A 22962-nucleotide genomic window follows, 5' to 3' on the forward strand; every position below is an offset into this window, starting at 1 on the left:
TAGTATGGCTGGGCGTGTCTGCCGTGCAAGAGGTCATCCTGTGTTCAATCCCTGGCATCTCATATAGTCCCTTGAGCGCTGCCAGCGGTAATTCCTGAGCAGAGCCAGGAGTAAGTCCGGAGCATCACCAGATGTGGCCCCAAACAAAAATAAAACAGAAAGGACACACATGATCTGGTATTTAAATGACAAAGGGGACTTTAGAGAAATGCGTTTCTTTGAATAGGTGGCACTTGGCCAGTTCCTGAGCATCTACACGGCCTTTTCTCTGTCCACTTCCTCAGCCTGAGTTCACAAAGTCAGCGGGTCCCAGCACCCTCAGGTAAGCTTCCTGGCAAACCCACTCTATGTCTCATGCCCAGGAGTGGCACCACACCGGTCACTGTCTGGGAACTCGGCAGCTTGGGTTCTTTCCAGATGGTGTGCATCCACAAATATCAGGGTGGAGACACGTGGCAGGGTCTATGGAGTGGCTGGGAACCACTGAGGGGGGTTACCAAGCCAAACCGGGGAGATGGCACTGTTACCCATCAGCCCAGAGATTTCCAGAAAACCTTGGCAGGGGGGCTCTGTGGGGTGTCTTTGAAATGCCCTTTCAGGACCCTTTGCTGTGTTCAGTGCTGGGAACACCCCACCCTTGGCCAATACTCAGACCCTCTGGGAAAGCTCATAGCCAACACTGAACTAACATGGGGTTATGGATGAATGAAGAGCCGGTGGGCTTTCCAGAACCAACCAATGCGGAGTGATAACAATTGGGTTCCTTTGTCTCAAAGGACCTTTTCCCAAGTCCATGCTCCCTCTAGAATCGTCAGAGCCCCCTGCTTTTTATTGGGGGTGGGGGGAAACCTGGCAGTGTTCAGGGCTTCCTCCTGGCTCTGTTCTCAGGGATCACTTCTTTTTTTTTTTCTCTTTTGGGTCACACCCAGTGATGCTCAGGGGTTACTCCTGGCTCTGCACTCAGGAATTATTCCTGGAAGTGTTGGGGGACCATATGGGATGCTGGAAGTCAAACCCGGGTTGGCCCCGTGCAAGGCAAACACCCTACCCACTATACTATCGCTCCAGCCCCCAGGGATCACTTCTTGTGGGGCTTGGGGGCCATATACAGTGCTTGGCTGCGTCAAGGCAAGCACCTTCCCGGGCTGTGCTCTCTCCCTGGTACCTGAGTCACAGCTGACAGACACTGCCTCACAGCCTAGCTCCTTCTTCTTCCTTGGCTTGCACCCACATTCGTGAGCATTGCCCTAGTCCACTCCCCATGGGGGAATCTCAGAGTCTTTTCCCAGGGAATATGACCCGTAGGAGAGACCCGTGAGTAATGCCAATGCTGTTGAAAGAAAAGGAGAGAAGCCAAGGGCCTGGCAGTGACTGTCAGAGGGCAGAGCCTCCAAACTTGAGGATGGAGACTCCAAACTTTTCCACAGGTGAGGTTTAAGGTCATGTGCAATACTAGGTAGGATCCTGTTGCCAGCAATTAGAGTCGTGTGTGGGGAGGCTCATTCAAACCCAGATTCCTGGGCCGCTCTGGGGACTCTGACTTGGCAAGGTCTTTTTTTTTTCTTTTTTGGCAGTCACACCTGGGGATCTCCTGGCTCTGCACTCAGGAATTACTCCTGGTGGTGCTCAGGGGACCATATGGGATGCTGGGAATTGAACTCAGGTCGGCCGTGTGCAAGGCAAATGCCCTACCCGCTGTGCTATTGCTCTAGCCCCTTGGCAAGATCTTAAGCTGGGCACAAGAGTCGCCTTTCTAGCTGGCTGCCAGGGGAAGTGACATGTGACCATGGTGCAGCAGCTCAGGGCTACCGCAAACATACACTCCTCTCTAACACACACACAGACCCAGAGAGCCCTGGCAGTGCACAAAGGCAGGAACAAACTAGAACATTCTCACATCCGATCTCATTTTTACATACACAAAGTAGAAATTCTGATCAAGTTCCTGCAGGGTTGTGTGGATAGCCACCTCCCTGGACAAGCTCCCAAATCATGGAGCTCCCTTGCATGATTCTTGGGTGCTAATAGGTAAGTGATGGATTGGGAACCCTCCAATTCTCTTCTGTTAATTCTCTGCACAGAAACTACATTTTCAAAGATCTGATCTTTTATTGGCCCAGTTCTACTCCCCTTCCCCTTCCTTATTAATCATGGCCAGCACTGAGGGTCAGCAGTCAGGGCCAGCAGTAGAGTGAGCACTGAGGGCCAGCAGTCAGGCCAGCCGGGAGGGTCTGTAAGTAGTATCCTATAAAAAATGTCTTAAGGGGCTACAGCACTAGTACATCAAGTAGATGATCCCTGAGTGTTGCCAGATGTGGCCCCAAATTAAAAAAAAATCAAGATTTCTTAAGAAGACTAAAGTTGTAATCACATCTGCATTACGCGCTAACCTGCTGAGTTAAAATGCCAGGTTGTTATAGTCTTTTTTTAATTTCTTCTTCTTCTTCCTTGTGTGTGTGTGGGCGGGGAGGGGGTTGGGGGAGGTGCACACCTCAGGGATCACTCCTGGTGGGGCTCAGGAGACCAGGTGTTGTGCTGGGGGATTAAACCGGAGCTGGCCACATATAAGACAGTGCCTTAAGCTCTAGCCTATCTCTTTAGTTCCTTTTTCGTTTGTTTTTTGGGTCCCACCTGGAAGTTTTCAGAGACTGTTCCCAGCTCTGTGCTTGGAGTTGCTCCTGGCAATGCTCCTGGGCCTCTATACAGTGCTGGGGACTGAACCTGACTCCCACATGCAAAGAATGCACTCAGGGGCCAGAGGGACAGTACAGTGGGTAGGGCGTTTATCTTGCACATTGCCAACCTGGGTTAGATGCCTGGCACCCCTTATGGTGCCCTGAGCCTGCCACCATCAACCCCTGAGCGCAGAGCCAGGAATAAGCCATAAGTACCACAGATGTGGCACCCCTGTCCCTGTCCTCCCGTTGTTCATCAATTTGCTCGAGCAGGCCAGGTAACATTGTGAGACTTGTTGTTACTGTGTTCGGCATATTGAATATGTCACGTGGAGCTTGCCAGGCTCTGCTGCGCAGGCGAGATACTCTCGGTAGCTTGCCGGGCTCTCCAAGAGGGGCGGAGAAATCGAACTCGGGTTGACCTGTTCGGCTATGTGCAAGGCAAATGCCCTATTTGTTGTGCTATCGCTCCATCCCCTACAAAAAAAAGAAACCCAAAAGGCCCAAAGTAAAGAATGCAATCAGCCCATTGAGCTCTCTCTCTTGACCTTGATTTTTAAAATGATAAAGACACTTCATAGGGGCTGGGGAGATAGCACAGCGGGTAGGGTGTTTGCCTTGCACGCGGCCAACCCGGGTTCGATTCCCAGCATCCCATATGGTCCCCTGAGCACCGCCAGGAGTAACTCCTGAGTGCAGAGCCAGGAGTAACCCATATGCATCGCCAGGTGTGACCCAAAAAGCAAAAAAAAAAAAAAAAAAAAAAAAGACACTTCATAGATACGAGAAAATTTAGGAGATAGGGCTGGAACGGTAATACAGCAGGAAGAGCATTTGCTTTGCACACAGCTGACACAGATTCAATCCTCAACATCCCATATGGTCTCCCGAGCACTGTCAGAGTTACCCCTGAGTTTCACCAGGTGTAACCCAAAACGCAAAAAAAAAAAAAAAAAAAAAAAGGGAAAAGAAAAGAAAATTTAGGAGACAAACAAAAACGAAATAAAAAACTATCCACAGCTTCCTCCCCCTAACATTAAGCCCCAGAAATATTCTAGCAAAGCTTCCACAAACAGACATTAAATTGCTCTTACCATTCCAATAGCCAAAATTGGTCCCACCTATAAACATGTACCTACAAGAAAACAAGAGACAGCAGTGACTGCGGGCTGTGGTGTGGTGGGCACCCTCTCCTCCAGAACTGGCACTCACATGTTCACATTTGCTCCCTGGGCCAGCATCTCGGAGAGAGAGGAGACGATAGCTTTGGTGCTGACTGTTGAGTGAGGTGAGCCCCAGTGGTCAATCCAGCCAGTGTAGAATTCAGAATTGACCTGAAAAGAAAAAGGGAAGAACTTAGGATAGACTTAAACCTTCCAAGGCGGTGCTTTCCTGTAGCTGGCGACCTAGCTTCTTCCCTAAGGAGTAGGTAGAAGGGGGAGATGAGATGTATTCATCTCCAGGGGTAGGGAACAGAGAGGACTCTTGACAAAACCATTGCCCAGTACCAGGTTCATGTCAAGTGGGTTCACCTATCGGTTCTTCTGCCTAGAAGCCCCCAGACATTTCCTGCTTCTTTGGGGCATTACCCTGCTAAGCCCTTGGCCCAGAAATGGAGAGAGGGTCATTTTGAGGGGTCTTGGCATAGGTCCTCTCTGTGTGGGTGTGTTCTGCAGTGCTCACTAACCAGATTCAGAAAAGGCTGTTCTTTTTTTTCCCCTTTTTATTTTGGCTCTCTTAGTGGGGGCAGGGACTCCCAAGTGGTCCTCAGGGTTCTGGGGTGCTCTCAGTCAGTGCTCGGGGCCCAAGGACATGGTGCCCCTAGGTGGATCATCCTGCGGCCTCCAGGGCTGTACTTGGCAATACTCAGGGGACCATGTACTACTGGTGATCATTTGGATGGTGCCCAAGAGAGGCACAAGAGCTCTGAACTACACCCGATCCCCCTTGGTTTTTTTTTTTTTTTTGCTTTTTGGGTCATACCCAGCTATGCACAGGGGTTACTCCTGGCTCTGCCCTCAGGAATACCTCTGGCAGTGCTCAGGGGACCATATGGGAAGCTGGGAATCGAACCCAGGGTGACTGCATGCAAGGCAAAAGCACTATCCTCTGTGCTCAGCCGCCCTCCCCCTCCTTAGTTTTTGCCTTAAATTTTTTTTTTCAGCTGGTGGGAATGCTACTGGTTCAGCCTTTTCAGGAAACAGTATGGTCGCTTCTCAAAAAAATCAGAACTTGAGCTCCCATTTGACCCAGTAATACCACTACTGGGAATATATTCCGGAAAGGCAAAAAAGTACAGTAGAAATGACATCTGCATTTGTATGTTCATTGCTGCACTGTTTACAATAGCCAAAATCTGGAAAAAACTGGTGTGCCGGAGAACAGATGACTGGTTAAAGAAACTCTGGTACATCTACACAATAGAATACTATGTAGCTGTTAAAAAAGATGAAGTCATGAAATTTTCATATATTGTGGATCAACATGGAAAGTATGTTAAATGAAATAAGTCAGAAAGAGGAGAACAGACATAAAAAGATTGAATTCATCTGTGGAATATAAAGTAACAGAATAGGAAACTAACACCCAAGAATAGTAGAGATAAGGACCAGGAAGTTTGCTCTATGTCTTGGAAGCCGGCCTCACATGCTAGGGGAAAAGGCAGCTCTCAGAGACAGAAGGGAACACCAAGTAAAGGATGCTGGGAGGACCCGCTCGGTTTGGGAGCTGCCTAAAATAGACTATAGACCAAACATGATGGCCATTCAATACCTCTTTTGCAAATCACAATACCCAAAAGGTGGGAGAGAACAAAAGGGAATGCCCTACCACAGAGGCGGGGTGGGGGATTGGGGTGGGAGGGATACTGGGATCATTGGTCATGGAAAATGGGCACTGGTGGAGGGATGGGTACCCGATCATTGTATGACTGAAATGCAAACACGAAAGTTTGTAAGCATGTAACAGTACCTCACGGTGATTCACTAATAAAGAAATATAAAAACAAATTATTTTTTCCAATCACAGTTGAGGAAACGTGGTTATTAGAGCATTAGTGCTATCTTTTGGTGTGTAAATCACTGCACCTTTAGCACCACCAAAGTGTCAGACCTTGCACCATTGTCTTTATGTCACTTTTTTTTTTTAATTCTCTATGTCACTTTAAGTCAGCTTCTTCTTCTTCACCACCACGGCTGTAGTCAAAGACCAAGAATCTGGGGCTGGAGGGATTAGAACAGTGGGTAGGATATTTGCTTTGCACACGGCCAACCTGGGGTTCATTTCATATGGCCCACTGAGCACCAAAAAGAATGATCCCTGGGCGCGGAGCCAGTACCTAAGCCTTGAGTACCTACAGGTGTTACCCAACTTCCCCCCCATCCCCACAGAAGACCAAGGGTCTGTTATTAGACATGGTCTATTCCCTTGCATTTTTTTTATACACTACAAAGGAATGAGGTCATCAGGTATTTGTCCTCCCTCTTATTTAGCTTAACTTGACACCTTCTAGCTGCATCTGCATTGGAGCAAACAGCATGATGTCACAGGGCTGTGTGATATATTCCACTGTGCACATACACCAGCTTCCTTTCGCACTCCTCTGCTGCTGGGCATTTGGATTGCTTTCCTATCTTGGCGATTGTGCTTGATGCTGCAATGAACACAGGCTCGCATCTTCCTTTGAGTTCAGGCTTTTTGTGTTCTTGGGACAGATGCCAAGGAATGGGGTCGCTGGGTCATTATGGCAGTTCAATATTTAACTTGTGGAGAATTCTCCAAACTCTTTTTCCACAGAGGCATATTCCCAGCAACCGGGACAAAGGATCCTTCTTCACTCTATCCCAACTGTACTGGTTGTTTTGACACTAATAGACGCCAAGCTCCGTGTGAGGTGTGAGGTCAGAGCTTGTGGGCTCAGCAGATCATGTGCCATAATCCCATCGGCTGCTGACCCAAGAGTGAAGCCAGACAAGCCAAAGAATGACCTGACCCTACCACAGCTCATTGCTGGAGTTCCCAATAGCCAAGACGAAGTCAGCTCAAGCCAACAGCCTCTACACCTCATCCACCTCACCCTACGGCTTACCAAGGGTCCTTTGGGCTCACTCTTCCTCTGGGTCAGGAAAGCAGCTGTGATGTTGGTACCTGAGAATTATGAGAGGGGAGAGAAAGGTCAATGATGGAAACAAGAAGTTGAATAAAAAAGAGACCTTCAGAGGCGGGAGCCTGAGGCCCCTGTCCTTCTGCACACCCCATTGGTTAAAAAAAAAAAAAAAGCAAGTGAGCTCTGGGCTGGGCCCAGACTGTCCATTTGGCAGAAGGTGAGGGATGAGGTGGTGGACAGAGAACATTGGCTTCCACCCTGAGTAGGTCCCAGGCCCTTCCTGAGCACAGTCACAAGCCTGGCATCTTTGTCTGTGTTTTCATGGAGTCTGGGCTCCTGGCCTCTGTTCTTGTTTGGTTTTGAGTTTTGTTTTCTGGTCCATGCTTGTGGTGCTCTGGGCTTACTCCTGGCTCTGTGCTCAGGGATCACTCCTATGTTTGGGGTCACATGTGGAGGAGGGGCCTGTGACTCCAAACCCAAACATAGTGCTCAGGGATCACTCCTATGATCAAACCCTGTGCTGGGAATTGAATCTGGGTCAGCTGTATGCAAGGCATAGTGCTAACTCTCCAACCCATGTGTTCTGGTCTCTACACATGTACCTCCATTGATCAGATGATTCCTCCTGAATGGACCTGTGTGCCTCATAGCCCCCATAGTGCCACCCTCAGGAAAGTGTCACAGATCCTTGCTCAAGAGATGAAGGTGACTTCACTGCATTGGTCCTGAATACATGTGCACACTCTGAATTTTCATTTCAATCTGGGCTCATCGGCCATCTTAGGCTCCTGGCTCTTAATTTTTCCTCCTGAAGCTTTCCATGTGGATATTTGAGCTTTGCCTTGCCTCCCAGAGTCCCCACTCTCCCTTCCCCCTCCAGCAAGTAGAAGAATTCCTGTGCAGAAGAGTAAGGCCCCGGGGCAGGAGCGATAGCACAGCAGGTAGGGCGTTTGCCTTGCACGTGGCCGACCCGGGTTTGATTCCCAGCATCCCATATGGTCCTCTGAGCACCGCCAGGAGTAATTCCTGAGTGCAAAGCCAGAAGTAACGCCTGAGCATCGCTGGGTGTGACCCAAAAAGCAAAAAAAAAAAAAGAAGAGTTAGGTCCTGCCACGTCAGTGAAAGAGCCAGCAGGAAGAGTCTCTCTGACAAGAGCAGAGGACCCTGAGAACCCAAACCTCACAACCAGGACACTGGAAAACAAACCCTGCTGGACCCTGGATGCAGCTCGGTGCAGAGAGCTCATGCTTTGCACGTGGGAGACTCTGAGTTACATCTCTGGAGAGGAAAAAAAAAACACCAAAACTAACAACAATAAAAATCCTGTGAATACATAATCATATAGACAAATAAATGAATTAAGTACTCAGAAATAGTACTGGGTCCCTCCTGGCACCAACTGGTCCCCTGAGCATCACTAGGAGCAACTCTGAGTGCGAAACTAGGAGTAGCCCCTGAATACCTCTGGGCATGCCCCCCTCCTCCCCAAAGAAACAAAAAAAAAATGATTAAGACACAAAGAAAGCAAAGCTGGAGTTGGAGAGATGGTATATTGAATAGGGCACTTGCTTTGCATGCAGCTGACCTGGGTTCATTCCCAGGCAACTCATAGGGTCCCTCAAGCCCTGCCGGGAGTGATCCCTGAGAGCAGAGCCAGGAGTCAGTCCTGAGCTCTACCAGGAGTGACCCAAACACTAAAATTAAACCAAAAGAGAGGCAAAAGAAGCAGAAGTGCTCAAGTTCCTGGCCCAGGCACACCAGCGATTTGTCTCATAAGCCCCAGCTGCAGATGCTGTCACTCCTTGTCCTAACAATCCAGTGATCATCAGTGGATTCCTCCACATGGAAATGCAAGTGCATTTACCCCCCTGAGGTAGGAGTGTGCCAGAGCAGGTGGCAACCAGCACGGCATTTCCTGTGCAGCTCTCTGGACATGAGTGACTTCCTTACTAAATGCTCTGAGCAAGGTCCCACAGTCCTAGACACACTCAGTTCATCGCAAGTCAATTCAATCCCTGGGGCACTATGAGGTGCCAGGCATTGAACCTAGGCCTCCAGCATGCAAACCATGTGCTCCAGCTCTTTGAGAGTGTCCCTGGCTCAGTCATCCTTGTTTGATGATGTGGAGGAAGTGCTGCAAATGCATCTTCTGCACATGCACCTCCAGAGCAGGTGAGGGCGTGCATGCAGTGAGGGCGAGCGTCTTAGTCGGCAGGGGAAGCAGTGATCTCTGTGCTACTGGAAAAGCTGCTTTTGGTGGGGGAAAAGTGGGGCTGGGGGACTTTTTGTTTTGATCTCATTTCCAACTTCTAGAAAAGTTGTGAGAATAGGACAAAGAATGATTTTGAAGAATATTCCTTTTCTGTTGATGGCCCAGTTGTTAACATTTTACCCATCTTTATTAGTTTCTCTATAAATATATGATATTTTCTTCTCAGCCATTTGGGAGTAAACACCAGACATGGTGGGCCTTTGTACCTAAATGCTTGAGTGGTATTCCCTGAGAGCACAGAATAAACAGTAGACAATGATAAAAATCAGGAAAAGCTACTTTTTAAACTACAGACTTAAGGGGGCCAGAGTACAGTGGGTAGGAGGCTTGCCTTACAGTTGGTTGACCCCGGTTCAATTCCTGGCACCCCATGTGATCCCCAGTGAGCCAGGAGTAATTCCTGAGTGCAGAGTTAGGAGTAACCCCTGAGCACTAGTTGGATGAGGCCCCCAAAGCAAATCAAAACCTATAGACTCGATTCAAAGATTGCAGTTGGCCATTTTTGTTTGTTCTCCTGCTTTTTCTTTTGGGTCACACCTGTCAGTACTGGGCAGGCTCATGGTGGTGCTCAAGGGACTCAGCAGTGCTGGGAATCGAACCCAGGTCTTCTGCATGCAAAGCACGATGTGCTCCAGCAAGATGGGGACAGTGGCATGTATAGGAAGGCAGTGGCAGGTAAGAAAAGCTGAGAACACCCCGAAAGCAAATGCTTCAGGGTTCAGTCTTTCATAGCTGCCCTGAGCCACTGAGCCCACAGAGAATAGCACTTAGGTTCTGGGTTGGTGCCATAGCAGGGGGTAGGGGTGGGGGTGGGATGTTCTGAGAACAAAGCTCCTGTACAAATGAGCTTAACTGTACAAGCTTAACTTAAATCAGCTCTTGTGGGGCTGGAGCGATAGCACAGCGGGTAGGGCGTTTGCCTTGCACGTGGCCGACCTGGATTCGATCCCTGGCATCCCATATGGTCCCCCAAGCACTGCCTGGAGGAATTCCTGAGTGCAGAGCCAGGAATAACCTCTGAGCATCGCTGGGTGTGACCCAAAAAAGCAAAAAAAAAAAAAAAATCAGCTCTTGTACAAATCAGTCAATAACCTTTGCAGGGATGGGGTCCTTTATCAATGATCCTAGTTTATCTGTCACTGTAGAAAGGCAAATTTGAGAACTCTTATTCAATATGCTCATCAAAACAGCTTAAAACTGGGGAAGAGACAGTATAGCAAGTAGGGCACTTGCCTTGCATGTGGCTGACCCCAGTTCAATCCCCAGCATCCCATATGGTCTCCTGAGCCCCCAAAATGATCTCTGAGTGCAGAACCAAAAGTAATCCCTGAGCACAGCTAGGTGTGGCTCAACAACACCGCCCCTTCCCCCAAAAAGATCAAACACAAAAACAGCTTAAAACCAGCTCAGTGATAGATCATATATACTATCTTTTCAGCCTTAGACCACGTGCTTTTGACATGTATTGGCCTCTGTGTTCAATCCCCAGCACTGCAAGTAGATATAAAACACTGCTTATCCAGAAGTATAGACTGAAAGAAAGACACTAGAAAAAGGCCCAGAGGTGCCAGCTGGGTTTTCTGTTACTACAAACACCAACCTGCTCCGAAGTCGACTGTGGCGAACAGCCCCTGCAGTGCCCCGCACTGCAGAAACTTTTCATTCGCTCCATCTGTGGTGAAGAGAACCACGTCCTCACCCAGGTGTTCCCTGAAGCGTTTCGCCAGGAAGCGCAGGTAATCATAATCGCAGGTAAAATAGCTGCCATACTCATTCTCCACCTGCAAATGGAAGATGAAGAGGGAAAAGTCAGAAGATGCCTAGGCTGTCCGCCCAAGGCGCTCCTGAGTTTAGAGAAAGTACCTGGACATCTGCTAAGATGCTAGCCAAAAATATCTCCTACACTCAGCTCAGTCCCCCAAACTCATTTTCCAAAGAGCAAATCGGTGTACAAATCACCGCCACCCAGAATAAGCAAAAACAAAAAACAAAACAAAACAAAAAACTGAAAAATGACCCAGCTAATTCTCACATTGTAGAGATTCTCCCCTACCACGGAGATTGTAGGGGAGATTCTCTCCGTGGTAGGGGAGAATCTTCTATTACCTAAAGAAGACCTTTCTGTGTTAGAAATGTAGAAAATGGAAGGAGGGGGGAATCTGTTAAATTGATTATTCAGAAATAACTACAGTTAACATTTTGGTATTCTTCCTGATCAACACACACACACACACACACACACACACACACACACACACACACACACACACTTTCTCTCTCTCTCTCTCTTTTGCTCTCTCTCTCAACATACTCATATAATATAGTCCTTGTTTTCTGCCCTAAAAGTGGGGTACCATGTCACATACACTAGTTGGAACATTATTTCCCCCTAGGACATTATCGTGCACCCCATTATTCATTGGTGCATTCAGTACAATAGCTAAGATATGGAATCAACCTAGGTGTCCAATGATAGATGAATGGATTATTATTATTATTATTATTATTGCCAATTGTAAGGGGGAAAAAGTGTAATTTGAGGTTGGTGTTTGGGGGTAAGGGATTGTTTCTCCCTAGTCTGTACACTTTTTCAAAAAAGGGCCAGCGAGCAGACATTTTAGGCCTTTGGCTTATGTTTTTGTTTTGATAACATAAGCGTTATCAAACAGGCGTGCTGTTGGAAAACCCGAGCAACCACAGTTTCTATGATCACAACGGGCACAGCTGTGTTCCACGGTCCAGTGCTTATGAACCAGACTGATGGGGTGTTCCCAGAGGCCACTCCTGCAGATCTGCATTCCAGTGTTCCCATCTTTCTCCTTAATGAAGCCACGAAGCACCACACACCTTAACAGTTGCTGCTCTTCTGTAATAAGGGCTATAAACAGGGCTATTATCCCATGGGAAATGCTCCAGTCATCGGATGGAGCAGTATGTGGGTGGACAAAGCCTACTCCTAATTATTTTCACCCTGGATATTATCAGTAGGCATTTGCACTTTACTTACTTAAGGTGCAGTCTTCGCACAAACTGAGCTAAGTGTCCACAAATAAAAATCCAGCTTAGTGGGCGCTGGTTTAGCTAATCCCTGGGGAAAAAATATGAGCACGTGTGGTTGAATCATCAGAATGGATAAAGGACCAGGTGGGCGTCCAGCACCTACAAGAGTCCCAAACACCCTCACAAGAATCACTTTGGCCCTGGTTGCTGACACATGGCTTGTCTGCGTGGGCACCCCAAGGCTCTGGATCATTGGGAACTGGGACAAAGTCAGCATGATTCTGCACCCAAATTAAGACAGAAACCAGGAGCCGGAGCCATAGTAAAGCGGGAAGGGCACTAGTCTTGCATGCAGGTGACATAGGTTCGACTTCTCACATGCCCCCTACCCCCACCCCCAAGCCTGCTAGAAGTAATTCCTGAGCACAGAGCCAGGAGTAACCACTGAGCACTGCTGGGTGTGGTCCAAAGACAGAAACCAGGAACATTAGACCAGCCCCTCCCTTGCTTAGTCCTGCAGTCTTTGCCAGAATCATCTGGAAGGTAGGCAGGTGATGTGTGCACAGGTGTGGTGGGGCCCAGGGCTGCCAGGCAGAGAAGTGTGGGGATCAGAGGACTTAGAGATGGGACAAATCAGGTGACCTGCTACAAGGCCTGACAAACAGAGGCACTGACTGAAGGTTCTGAGATTATAGTCATGCCAAGTAAGTCACCCCAGAAGACTTCCAAACAGTGACCCAATGACAAGTCGGGCAACCATGAATTGTATGTCAAAGAATACTTAATGAGAGTTAAATGTTTATGACACAGAGCAACTTAAAAAAATTCAACTCAGAAACCTGGTATGAAAATTATTCCGATTGAAAATGAGTCAAATGAATCAAATGAATTAAAATATAAAATAAAAATATAAAATTAAATTAAATTTAAGGAAAATAAAATATATTAAACAATAACAAAATTTGGGCCAGAGTGACAGTAGAGCAGGTAGGGTGCTTGCCTTGTATGCAGCCAACTTGGGTTCGATCCCTGGCACCCCATATGATTCCTTGAGCACTATCAGGAATAATTCCTGAATGTAGAGCCAGGGATTAGATCTGACCACCAGCGAGGTGTGACCCAAAAACCAAAACAAACCCAACAAAAACCAATTAAAAAAATTAAACCTAAAATAATAGAATAAAATTAGACAAAAATTAATCAAATTATTAAACTTAAACTTCAGTTAATAAAATAAAATATGAAAACAAAAAATTTAATAGATTTTATTTTAATTAAAATTCTGTTTTGTTTTGGAACCATACCTGGTGATGCTCAGGGCTTACTCCTGGTTCTATGCATAGGGATCAAAACACCCCAAAAAGAAAAAAGTATGAATAAAATAAATTTTAAAAAAAAGTAAAAAACGGAAAGAAAGATGGCGGCCGCACCGGAGCCTTGTGGACAGCAGGTTTGAGCCGCGAGGGGGGGGGGCAGTGGCAGGGACCTCATGGGAAGGGGGGCGTAATGGGCCGTCCTTCACGCCCGACCGAGGTCGCCAGCTGCCCCCCAGGAGCGGCTCTCCTGCACGGCCACGACTCCAGAGCACAGAAACCAATCTCTTAACTATCTAACTTTTAATAGAAATTCTTCCAGGGTTAATAAGTAAAATAGCAGAAATCCAAAACCGCGCGGCTGCAATAGCGGCCGCGCGACATCATTTTATTCTTAAACCAAGTTGTAGAAAGCAAATCATTTCACAACGCTGTTTCAGCATGTCTGATGGGGGTGGGGGGGTCGTAAACCCTAAACAATAATTGTGCATCTTCTATCGAAACAATGTATCTAGTCAAAGTAGATACAGTATTAAGTAGAACTCAACTGCCTCACAGGAATTGGGAGGGGTGGGAGGTGGGGTTCTATTGGGGTTCCTGGTTAAAAATAAGTATTGGTAAAGGGAAATGTGTTTGATATTTACATGACTGAGACCTAAACCCGAAAGCTCTGTAACTTTTCCCACAGTGATTCAATAAAGAAATAAATTATTAAAAAAAAAAAAAGTAAAAAAAAAAAGGTAAGATAGAATGAATTTGAAACAATACAAATTTCGGGGCTGGAGTGATGGCACAGTGGGTAGGGCGTTTGCCTTGCACGCAGCCGACTTGAGTTCAATCCCTGGCATCCCATATGGTCCCCCAAGCACAAGCACCACCAGGAATAATTCCTGAGTGCAGAGCCAGGAATAACCCCTGAGCATTGCTGGGTGTGACCCAAAAAGAAAAAAAAACAAATTTAATAATAAAATAAATTTAAATGCATTTTAAAATAAAATGAATGATACAATTAATTTTAAATAAAATAAAATTAAGTGAATAATTAATTGTTTAATATGGTAATTAATTAAATAATTAATTAATATGGTGCAACTAATTTTGAATAAAATAAAATTAAGTGAATAATTAATTGTCGGCCACGCAACATCTTATTATGATATCTTATTATCTCACTCCTACTTTGGACAAACTGGCAGGCTACCGAATGTAGCCTGCCCACATGGCAGAGTCCGGCAAACTCCCCGTGGCGTACCCAATATGCCAAATACCAGTAACAATGATGGGTCTCATTCTCCTAAAGAGCCTTGAATATAATCTCAGGGCTAGGATGAAGGAGACGTTACTGGGGCCTGCTCGAGGCAATCGACAAATAACAGGATGATTTGTGATTTGTGAATAAAATTAAATTTTAAAATAGTTAGGGAGGGGCTGGAGAGCTAGCACAGCAGGTAGGGCATTTTGCCTTGCACGCAGCCGACCCGGGTTCAATTCCCAGCATCCCATATGGTCCTCTGAGCACCGCCAGAAGTAATTCCTGAGTGCAGAGTCAGAAGGAACCCCTGTGCATCGTCAGGTGTGACCCAAAAAGCAAAAAAAAAGTTAGGGAAATGATAAAAGAACGAATGCATTAAGCGTAATTATAAATTAAAGCGACAATTAAAAGCAAAATAAAATAAATAACAGACATCAAATAATTTAAAAATACAACACAGTAAAATTTATTATCAAATTATAAAAATATAATAAATGAAAAATAAAATATAAATTCAATAATAGTATAGAATAAAATAGGATATAAAGGGCTGGAGTGATAGCACAGTGGTAGGGTGTTTGCCTTGCGTGCAGCCAGCCCAGCTGAGCCGGGTTCGATTCCTCCGCCCCTCTTGGAGAGCCTGGCAAGCTACCAAGAGTATTCAATATGCCAAACACAGTAACAAAAAGTCGCACAATGGAGACGTTACTGGGTCTGCTCGAGCAAATCGATGAACAATGGGAGGACAGTGACAGTATAAAGTAAAAATAAATACAAAATTAAATTAAAATTACAAAAATTGAAATTAAATTAATAAGACAAAAAATAAAAAACAAATGAGAATAAATATATTTAAAGTCTAAAACAAATAATCAACAGAAATAAGTTAGAATAATAAAATAATTACAAAATTTGAATAAAGCAAAAAGCAAAAAAAAACAAAATAAAATGTACTAAAGTAAATAGAAATAAGTAACTTAAATTACAGTGCAAATAAAATCAGATAAATAATTAAAATAGATAAATCAAATAAGAAAAAAAATTTACTTAGATCTAAAATATAAAACAAAATCTCAAAATAACTTGAGCTAGAGAGCTAAAACATCTTGCATATGGTGGAACTCATATAAGGTACCATGTAAGGTCCCCAACGCACTGCCAGGAGTCACCCTTGAGCACAGAGCCAGGAGTAAAAGCCCTGAGTGCTTACTCCTGAAAAAGATGTGAAGCAGAGCATTATCAAAATTTTTCACTGGCACCACATTGGTCCCCGGGCTCTGACAGGGATCACACCTGAGCACAGAGGCAGAAACAATCCCTGAATATCACTGGGAGTGCCCAACCACCCGCAAAAATAACTAACATCAAACTAAACAAAATGAATGAATTAAAAATTACTTGTACTAGAGAGCTAGCACAGGGGTTAAGGTCCCAGTTAGATTCCTGGCATTGCATGTGGTACCCTAAGCCCTGAGCACCTGGACGCGGTCCCAAGAAACAAAAGTAAATCAATAAAAAATCACTGCTCAGGGGTAGCTCCTGATGGTGCTTGGGGGGACCTTATGGTGCTGAGAATTAAATCTAAGCCCTACATAAAAGAGGCAAGTGCTCTATCTGAGCCACATTCCTGGCCCTAGAAATAAAATTTAACTGAAAAAAAAATTAAATAAATTCAATAAAACAAGAAAGATAAAAAGTAAAATAAAGACATAAACTGAAAATAAATAAAATAAAAACGAATACCACAATAGTTAAAATAAATAAAGGACAAAATATTTTAGTACATTAAATTAAATAAGAATACATTAATTAAGGGACCAGAGAGATAGTACTGGGGTGAAGGCCTATGCCTTGCATGTGATTGACCCAGGTTTAATCCCTGACACCACATATGGTCTCCTGAGCCTTGTTAGGAGTCAGGAGTAAGCCCTGAGCACAGCTGGGTATGACCCCCAAACCAAAACCATAAATCAATGAAATCACTGTCATTGTCACTGTCCTCCGTTAATCATCGATTTGCTCAAGCGGACACCAGTAACGTCTCACAACAAACTGTGAGATTGTTGTTACTGTTTTTAGCATTTTGAATAAGTCACGGGTAGCTTGCCAGGCTTTGCCATGAGGGCGAGATACTCTTGGTAGCTTGCCAGGCTCTCCGAGAGGAGCGGAAGAATTGAACCCAGGTCGCTGATGCGCAAGGCAAGTGCCCTACCCGCTGTGCTATCTCTCCAGTCCAATCAATGAAAAAGAAATGAAATAATATATAATTATTTATATATTATTAACTATATTATAAATCCATTTTGTTATATTATAAATATAATTTATAATTATATTAGAAATTAGTTAACTTAATTATTAAGAAATCATATAAAGTGAAATAAATAAATTTAAATAAGACAATCATGAAACTAAATGAGTATTTAGTACTGTCCACCCGTTGTTCATCGATTTGCTCGAGTGGGCACCAGTAACTTCTCCATTGTGAGACTTGTTACTGTACCCGTGGCGTATTTGATATGCCAAAAAAATGAGTATAATCAAATAAAATTAAAATGTGGATGAAGAATTGAAATGGATTTGCAGGGCATACTACCCAGAGTCTGGCATGAGACAGGCATTCAGAAGCTCGACTTCCAGAGACGCTGCACAGAAACTCCCTGAGCTATCCTGGCACTGACTCTGAAAGAAGCCAACTCAGGGCCATTAATAACAGAAAGGGCTGGAGTGCCTGCCTTGCAAGCCCAGGGCTCCGAGTTGGATCCTCAGAACCACCTACCCTCCAAAGCTCAGCAGGGGTAGCACCACCGGGCCCGAGCAGCACCACATTCCCCAGCCTGAGGGTTAAACCATCAGGCCAGCACAGCTACACTGAGCACTGCCCAGTCTGCGTTGCCCTTCTCTCTACTGAGGAGGGAGGGGACCCTCCTCCAGCACCCACCTCCGTGCACGCTTATCGCCATGGTTACCTGCACAGTTATAATGGGGCCTCCATTCTGGTAGAGGAGAGGCTTCATCTTGGGCAGCAGGACTCCCAGCCACTTGTCCACAGCCTCAAGGTAATCTGGAAAGAAGATTCCCACCATCATATACATCACCTCCTTTTCAGTACAAACACACAACCCAGACCGATACACAGCTCTATATTCCCTATTCACCCGTGACCTGTCATAGGGAACCTGCCACACGTGCTAAAAGTCTGAGGAAAGATATTTTTTTGGATGCTGTCCCCTTGGCTCAGCTCTAAGTGGACAAGGCCCACGCATTCCTGAACACAGCTCAGCATGCAGAAGGCATGAGTTAAGGTTTAATAAGAAAAACGGTAAGTGACATAATGGTGTGGCCTTCTCTGCCACGGTACAATTTGTTTTCCTTTTTTAAATTAAAGTCTATGTTTTCTAAAATCAAATTCTAAGAAAATATACACATTGTTGGACCTTAGAGAGCACAGGATTTAGGGCACCTTGCCTCGAATGCAATTGACCCCTGTTCTATTCTGGGCACCACCTGATACCCTCAGGACTGCTGAGAGTGACCCCAAAGCACAGAGCTAGAATTAGACCCTGAGTACTGGTATGTATGGCCCCCAATTCCCCCGCCAATTAATTAATAAACTAATAAATGACATAAAATATGAACATTGTCAAATGGGTATACTAGAATACATACAGACCATACGGTTGCTGTACAGAGTAAAGGAGATAATATATGAAAAACACAAAGAGCGCAGCAACTCTCTAAAGCAAATACAATAATGAAACGTGTAAGAGTCTCGGCATCTATCTCGTGGGTGCAGTGGATGTGTGCTGACGTTGACTTTTTAGCACCACCATCACCAAGGGAAACAGGAATTTTCAGAAGAAACACAGCAAAGGGACCCAAGGATGGCTCAGTGGCAAAAAGCACCTGCTGTGCAGGTTGAGGCATGAGTTTGGATGCCAGCACCGGCCACATGCACCAAGCACGGTCCCAGCACCTTTTCTGTGTGCTTTCATGACACTGCACATGAGCTCCGATGTATGGGCGAGCACTGCATCTAAAGACACATGAGCATGGTGGCAGGACTATGACCTCTGGGGGCACACAGATAAGCCCACCACTAAAGGCGCGTAATCTCCACTCACCACCTCAACAGCAACAGAGGAGAAGGGAGAAAAAATAAACACAATTTAAAAGTGTAACGAGGGGGCAGAGTGATAGTACAGTGGGCAGAGAGTTTGTCTTTCACGGGGCCAACCTGGGTTTGATGATTGGCAGCCCATATGGTCCCCCAAGCACCACCAGGAGTAATTCCTGAGTGCAGATCCAGGAGTAACCCCTGATCATTGCCGGTGTGACATGCCCCCCCCCAAAAAAAAAAGCCAAAAAATTTAAAAAATATAAAAGCCTAACTAAGTGGTACCTTGCAGTTGATTGGTTTATAGATAAAGTACTATCTAGTGATTTACAAAGGTAAGGAAAGACCTCTACCGTGTAAATATCACTCTGTAAAAGAAAGCAAAGAAATAAAAGCTGCTTCTATCGGGCAAGTGAAACAGTGAGAGTGTTTCAGAAGTGACACCTGCTATTTTGAAAGCCAGATGCACGCACTGACTCTTGTTACACACCAGCACTGCAGGAGGGACACGTTCACCCAGTGGATCAGCTGCTAAGAGGCTCAGCTTGTCAGCGCGATCTAATGGAACAATTCCCAAAAGTCTCGTTTCCTGCACACGAAGCACGTGAAATGCCTGAGCCTTTTGGGTGAGTGATCTCAGCTTTCTTAAACTCTCTCAACAAGACATCAGTAGCCTCCTACCTGGGTCAGAAGACCGCAGAACAATTGATTTTTTGTCTAACAGCCAAGCAGGGAATCCTCCCTAGAACAAGGGGTAGAAGAAGTTATTATAATGTTCACTCCAGGGGAAATCGAATTGAGAACTAGCAAGGTCAGAGAAGAGCTGGTTCAGTGAGCTGGGGACGCGTTCAAGTGGGAGCTCTGGATTTGAACCCCAGCACCTCGTGATTCCCTGCTGAACACTGCTAGGAATAACCTCCCACCCTCACCCCCCCAGAGAGCAGGATATTATCCCTGAATGTTACCATCTGTAGCCCCAGGGCCAGGAAGACTGGTCTGTGGTTGGAAGTTTTCCACAAGTATGTGAGGGGTGGAGGGCAGTTAGGACAGAGAAAGGACCATTATTATGACAATAATAGTTGGAAATTATCCCTCTGGATAAGAACTGAGTGCTGAAAAGGATATACCTGATAACCTTTCAGTACCTATCTTGCAAACCATAACGCCCAAAAGGAAAGAGAGATAGGTGAGAAGGGAGGAGAAAGAGAAAGAGAGAGAGAGAGAGAGACAGAGAGAGGAGAGAAAGAGGAACAGAAAGAGGCAGCCTGTGGAGAAGGGCAAGAGGGAAACTGGGGATACTGAGATATGTACAGTGGTGCAGGGGTGGGTGTTGAAACATTGTATGACTGAAACCCAATCATGAACAACTTTGTAACTGTGGCGGGGGTGGGGGGAGAGATAATTGAACTTAAAAAGAAAAAAAAGAAATTAAATTAACGCTGGGGAGGAGTCGGGAAGAAAAATCTCATGAAGAGAAGTTATTTGAGGGGCTGGAGTGATAGTACAGCAGGTAGGGTGTCGCTCGGTGTGACTCCCCCCACCCCCCCCCCCCCGCAAAAAAATAAGTTATTTGAGCTCAGTAGTTATTTGAGCTCAGTCCCACTTTGTGAGAAGTTAGAAACTAACAAGATAAGATCACTGTGTCACTGTGTATGAATACAGTGTTTTGGGACTCAAAGTTTGTTGTTTTTTTTTTTTTTTTCCGATGGTGCCAGGGATAGAACTCAGGGAGGATCCACATGGAGAAGCAAAGTTTTTATATTGATGATTCCAGTTAATTTTGGCATTTTCCTGCTGGTGAGAGTCACACCTCCAGGTTGTGAGACTCATCAAGTGGATTTCATTCAGCTTCCCAAGACTCTTCGTGAGCCTACCCTGACACGCACACAGCAGGCTAGAGGAGCCGGTCCAGACACACTCACCATGTCCCACTCAGCACAGATATAGGGTCCCGGCCTGAGGATGACCAGCAGATCCAGTTCCTGCGCCAGCCGAATGAAATATTCCACATCCTGGTCTCCAGAAAACTGGTATTTTCCTGGCTGGAGCTCATGGAAGTTCCAGGGCACATACCTGCCAAGACACACAGTGTCTCCTGGTCATATGGTAGGGTACAGAACTGTGATGGGGGTGGGTGGATCGAAGCTTCCTAGGACTCTAGCTAGTGTGTGTGTGTGTGTGTGTGAGAGAGAGAGAGAGAGAGAGAGAGAGAGAGAGAGAGAGAGAGAGAGAGTGTTTGTTGGGAAGAACAGGAAGGGAAAGCTGATATGCAACTTGGAAATAAGACAAAAGGAGACTACATTCTCTTTTTTTGTTTGTTTTGTTTTGAGGTTATACCCGGCAATGTTCTGGGTTTGAATCCAGATTGGCTGCGTGCAAAGAAAGTGCCCTACCTGCTGTACTATCTCTTCCCCTGCATTTTCTTTTTCTGAGGCCACACCCGGCAGTGCTCAGGGGACCATGTATGCAGGTGCTGAAATGGAACTAAGGTTGACAGCATGCAAGGCAAGTGCCTTAACCATGTACTATCTCCTGGCCCCTGCATTTTATTTTGTTTTGTTTTGTTTTTTGCTTTTTGGGTCACACCTGGCGATGCACAGGGGTTACTCCTGCCTCTGCACTCAGGAGTTACTCCTGGCGGTGCTCAGGGGACCATATGGGATGCTGGGAATCGAACCTGGGTTGGCCGCGTGCAAAGTAAACGCCCTACCCGCTGTGCTATCTCTCCAGCCCCCCCTGCATTTTCTTTTAATTTTTAATTTATTTCTATTTTTCTTTTGCGGTAGGGGTCAACAGGCAACAGTACTTAGGGGCTTTTCCTGGTTCGGTGCCTGAGAGTTGCTCCAAGTGGTATTCAGGAGACCATGAGGTACTGGGGATCAAACCTAGGCCTCCAGGTTAAAGAGACAGTACAGGGGGGAAGGCGCTTGCTTTGCATGTGGCTGATGCAGGGTTGATCCTGTGAGGGCGAACTGATGCCATGACAAGCTGCAGCTAACATAAAATCTCAACGAGGCCTCGGTTTCTGTTTTCCCCAAGCAGGACTTGCAGTTTCTGGTAAACTTCCAGTTGAGTAATTTGCCGAGATAAGGAATCAAGCTGTTGGGTCTGGCCGGTCATGAGGGATCACTGTACCCTCCTTAGAAACTGTTACTAACTGGTATACTGGAAACAATTGTCTAATGGCTGACCACTGTTGTAATAGGACCTATGCTAAAAACAGACCAGTATATAAATTGCTTCTTAACTCTGAACTCTATATAAACTGCTAGTGATTTGGAGTCGGGGTCCTTGTCAAGACTTCACTGCGTTCGGTAAGACTTGGACCCTAGCTCGAGCTAGCAAGAGCTCAGCTAGTAATGAAGTTCCTTTGCTTTTGCATTATCATGTGTGGACTTGGTTTCTCTACAACTGGGGATCCGAAACTTGGGCACAACAGATCCCAGCAGTGATTCCTGAATGCAGAGCCAGGAGTAACCTGAGCATTGCCAGGTGTTACTGGAAAAACAAAAATTGAAGAACAAACTTAGGCCTCCTGCACGCAGAGCATTCACCCGGCCTGTCGAGCTATCTCTCTATGAATGAACTGATGGTGGTGGTGGTGGTGGGGTGTGTGGGAGCGGGGGCATTGCTGGAGCAACAGTACAGAGGGTGGGGTGCTTGCTTTGCATGCAGCTGACCTCCATTGGATCCCTGGCACCACAGATGTTCCCCTGAGCCTGCCAGGAGTGATCCCCGAGTGCAGAGTCAGGAAAAAGCCCTGAGCACTGCTGGATGTGGTCCAAAAACCAACCAAACAAAAAGAATTGTGGGTTTCTGTGTTTGGGCCACACTGGGCTCTCCAGCCCTCTCTGAGCCATCTCCTGGGCCCCTGCATCTTCTGGTAGTTTAGAGCTTTGTCCTGCGAATACACTCAAGGCAAGGCTGTTTTCACTAGCGGGAAACACTCTGCTGATTTTTTGAGTTTGTATATATGTTGTATTTGTTGTTATGGTCTTGATGCCAGGGCTCAGAGACCCAACACTTCACATGTTTTCTACAGCTGATCTGCACCCTTAGTCTTGTCTACTTTGTTGTTCTGGGGCCACAACCAGCAGTGCTCAGGGCTTACTCCAGGCTCTGCAGTCAGAGATCACTCCTGGCAAGTTTTGGGGACCATAAGTGGTACAAGGCATAGAATCCAATCCACTGTATGCAAGGTAAACATCCTACCTGCTGTATTATTGCT

General features: G+C 45.9%; 1 protein-coding gene across 1 annotated transcript in view; it reads right to left on the bottom strand.

Annotated features, from left to right (window-relative positions):
• The window catches only part of GLB1 (galactosidase beta 1), an 84028-nt gene that overhangs the window by 37954 nt on the left and 23112 nt on the right, over positions 1-22962 (bottom strand). Inside the window, exons 3-9 of the mRNA XM_056129383.1 lie at positions 20657-20807; positions 19416-19476; positions 17587-17681; positions 10653-10833; positions 6763-6821; positions 3888-4009; positions 3770-3810 (exon numbers count right to left, since the gene is read on the bottom strand). Of these exons, the coding sequence (XP_055985358.1) occupies positions 3770-3810; positions 3888-4009; positions 6763-6821; positions 10653-10833; positions 17587-17681; positions 19416-19476; positions 20657-20807 (710 nt within the window). The remainder of the gene's footprint in view (positions 1-3769; positions 3811-3887; positions 4010-6762; positions 6822-10652; positions 10834-17586; positions 17682-19415; positions 19477-20656; positions 20808-22962) is intronic.

This window comes from Sorex fumeus, unplaced genomic scaffold (assembly GCF_029834395.1).
Source record: "Sorex fumeus unplaced genomic scaffold, SorFum_2.1 ptg000072l, whole genome shotgun sequence".
NCBI classification, from domain to species: domain Eukaryota; kingdom Metazoa; phylum Chordata; class Mammalia; order Eulipotyphla; family Soricidae; genus Sorex; species Sorex fumeus.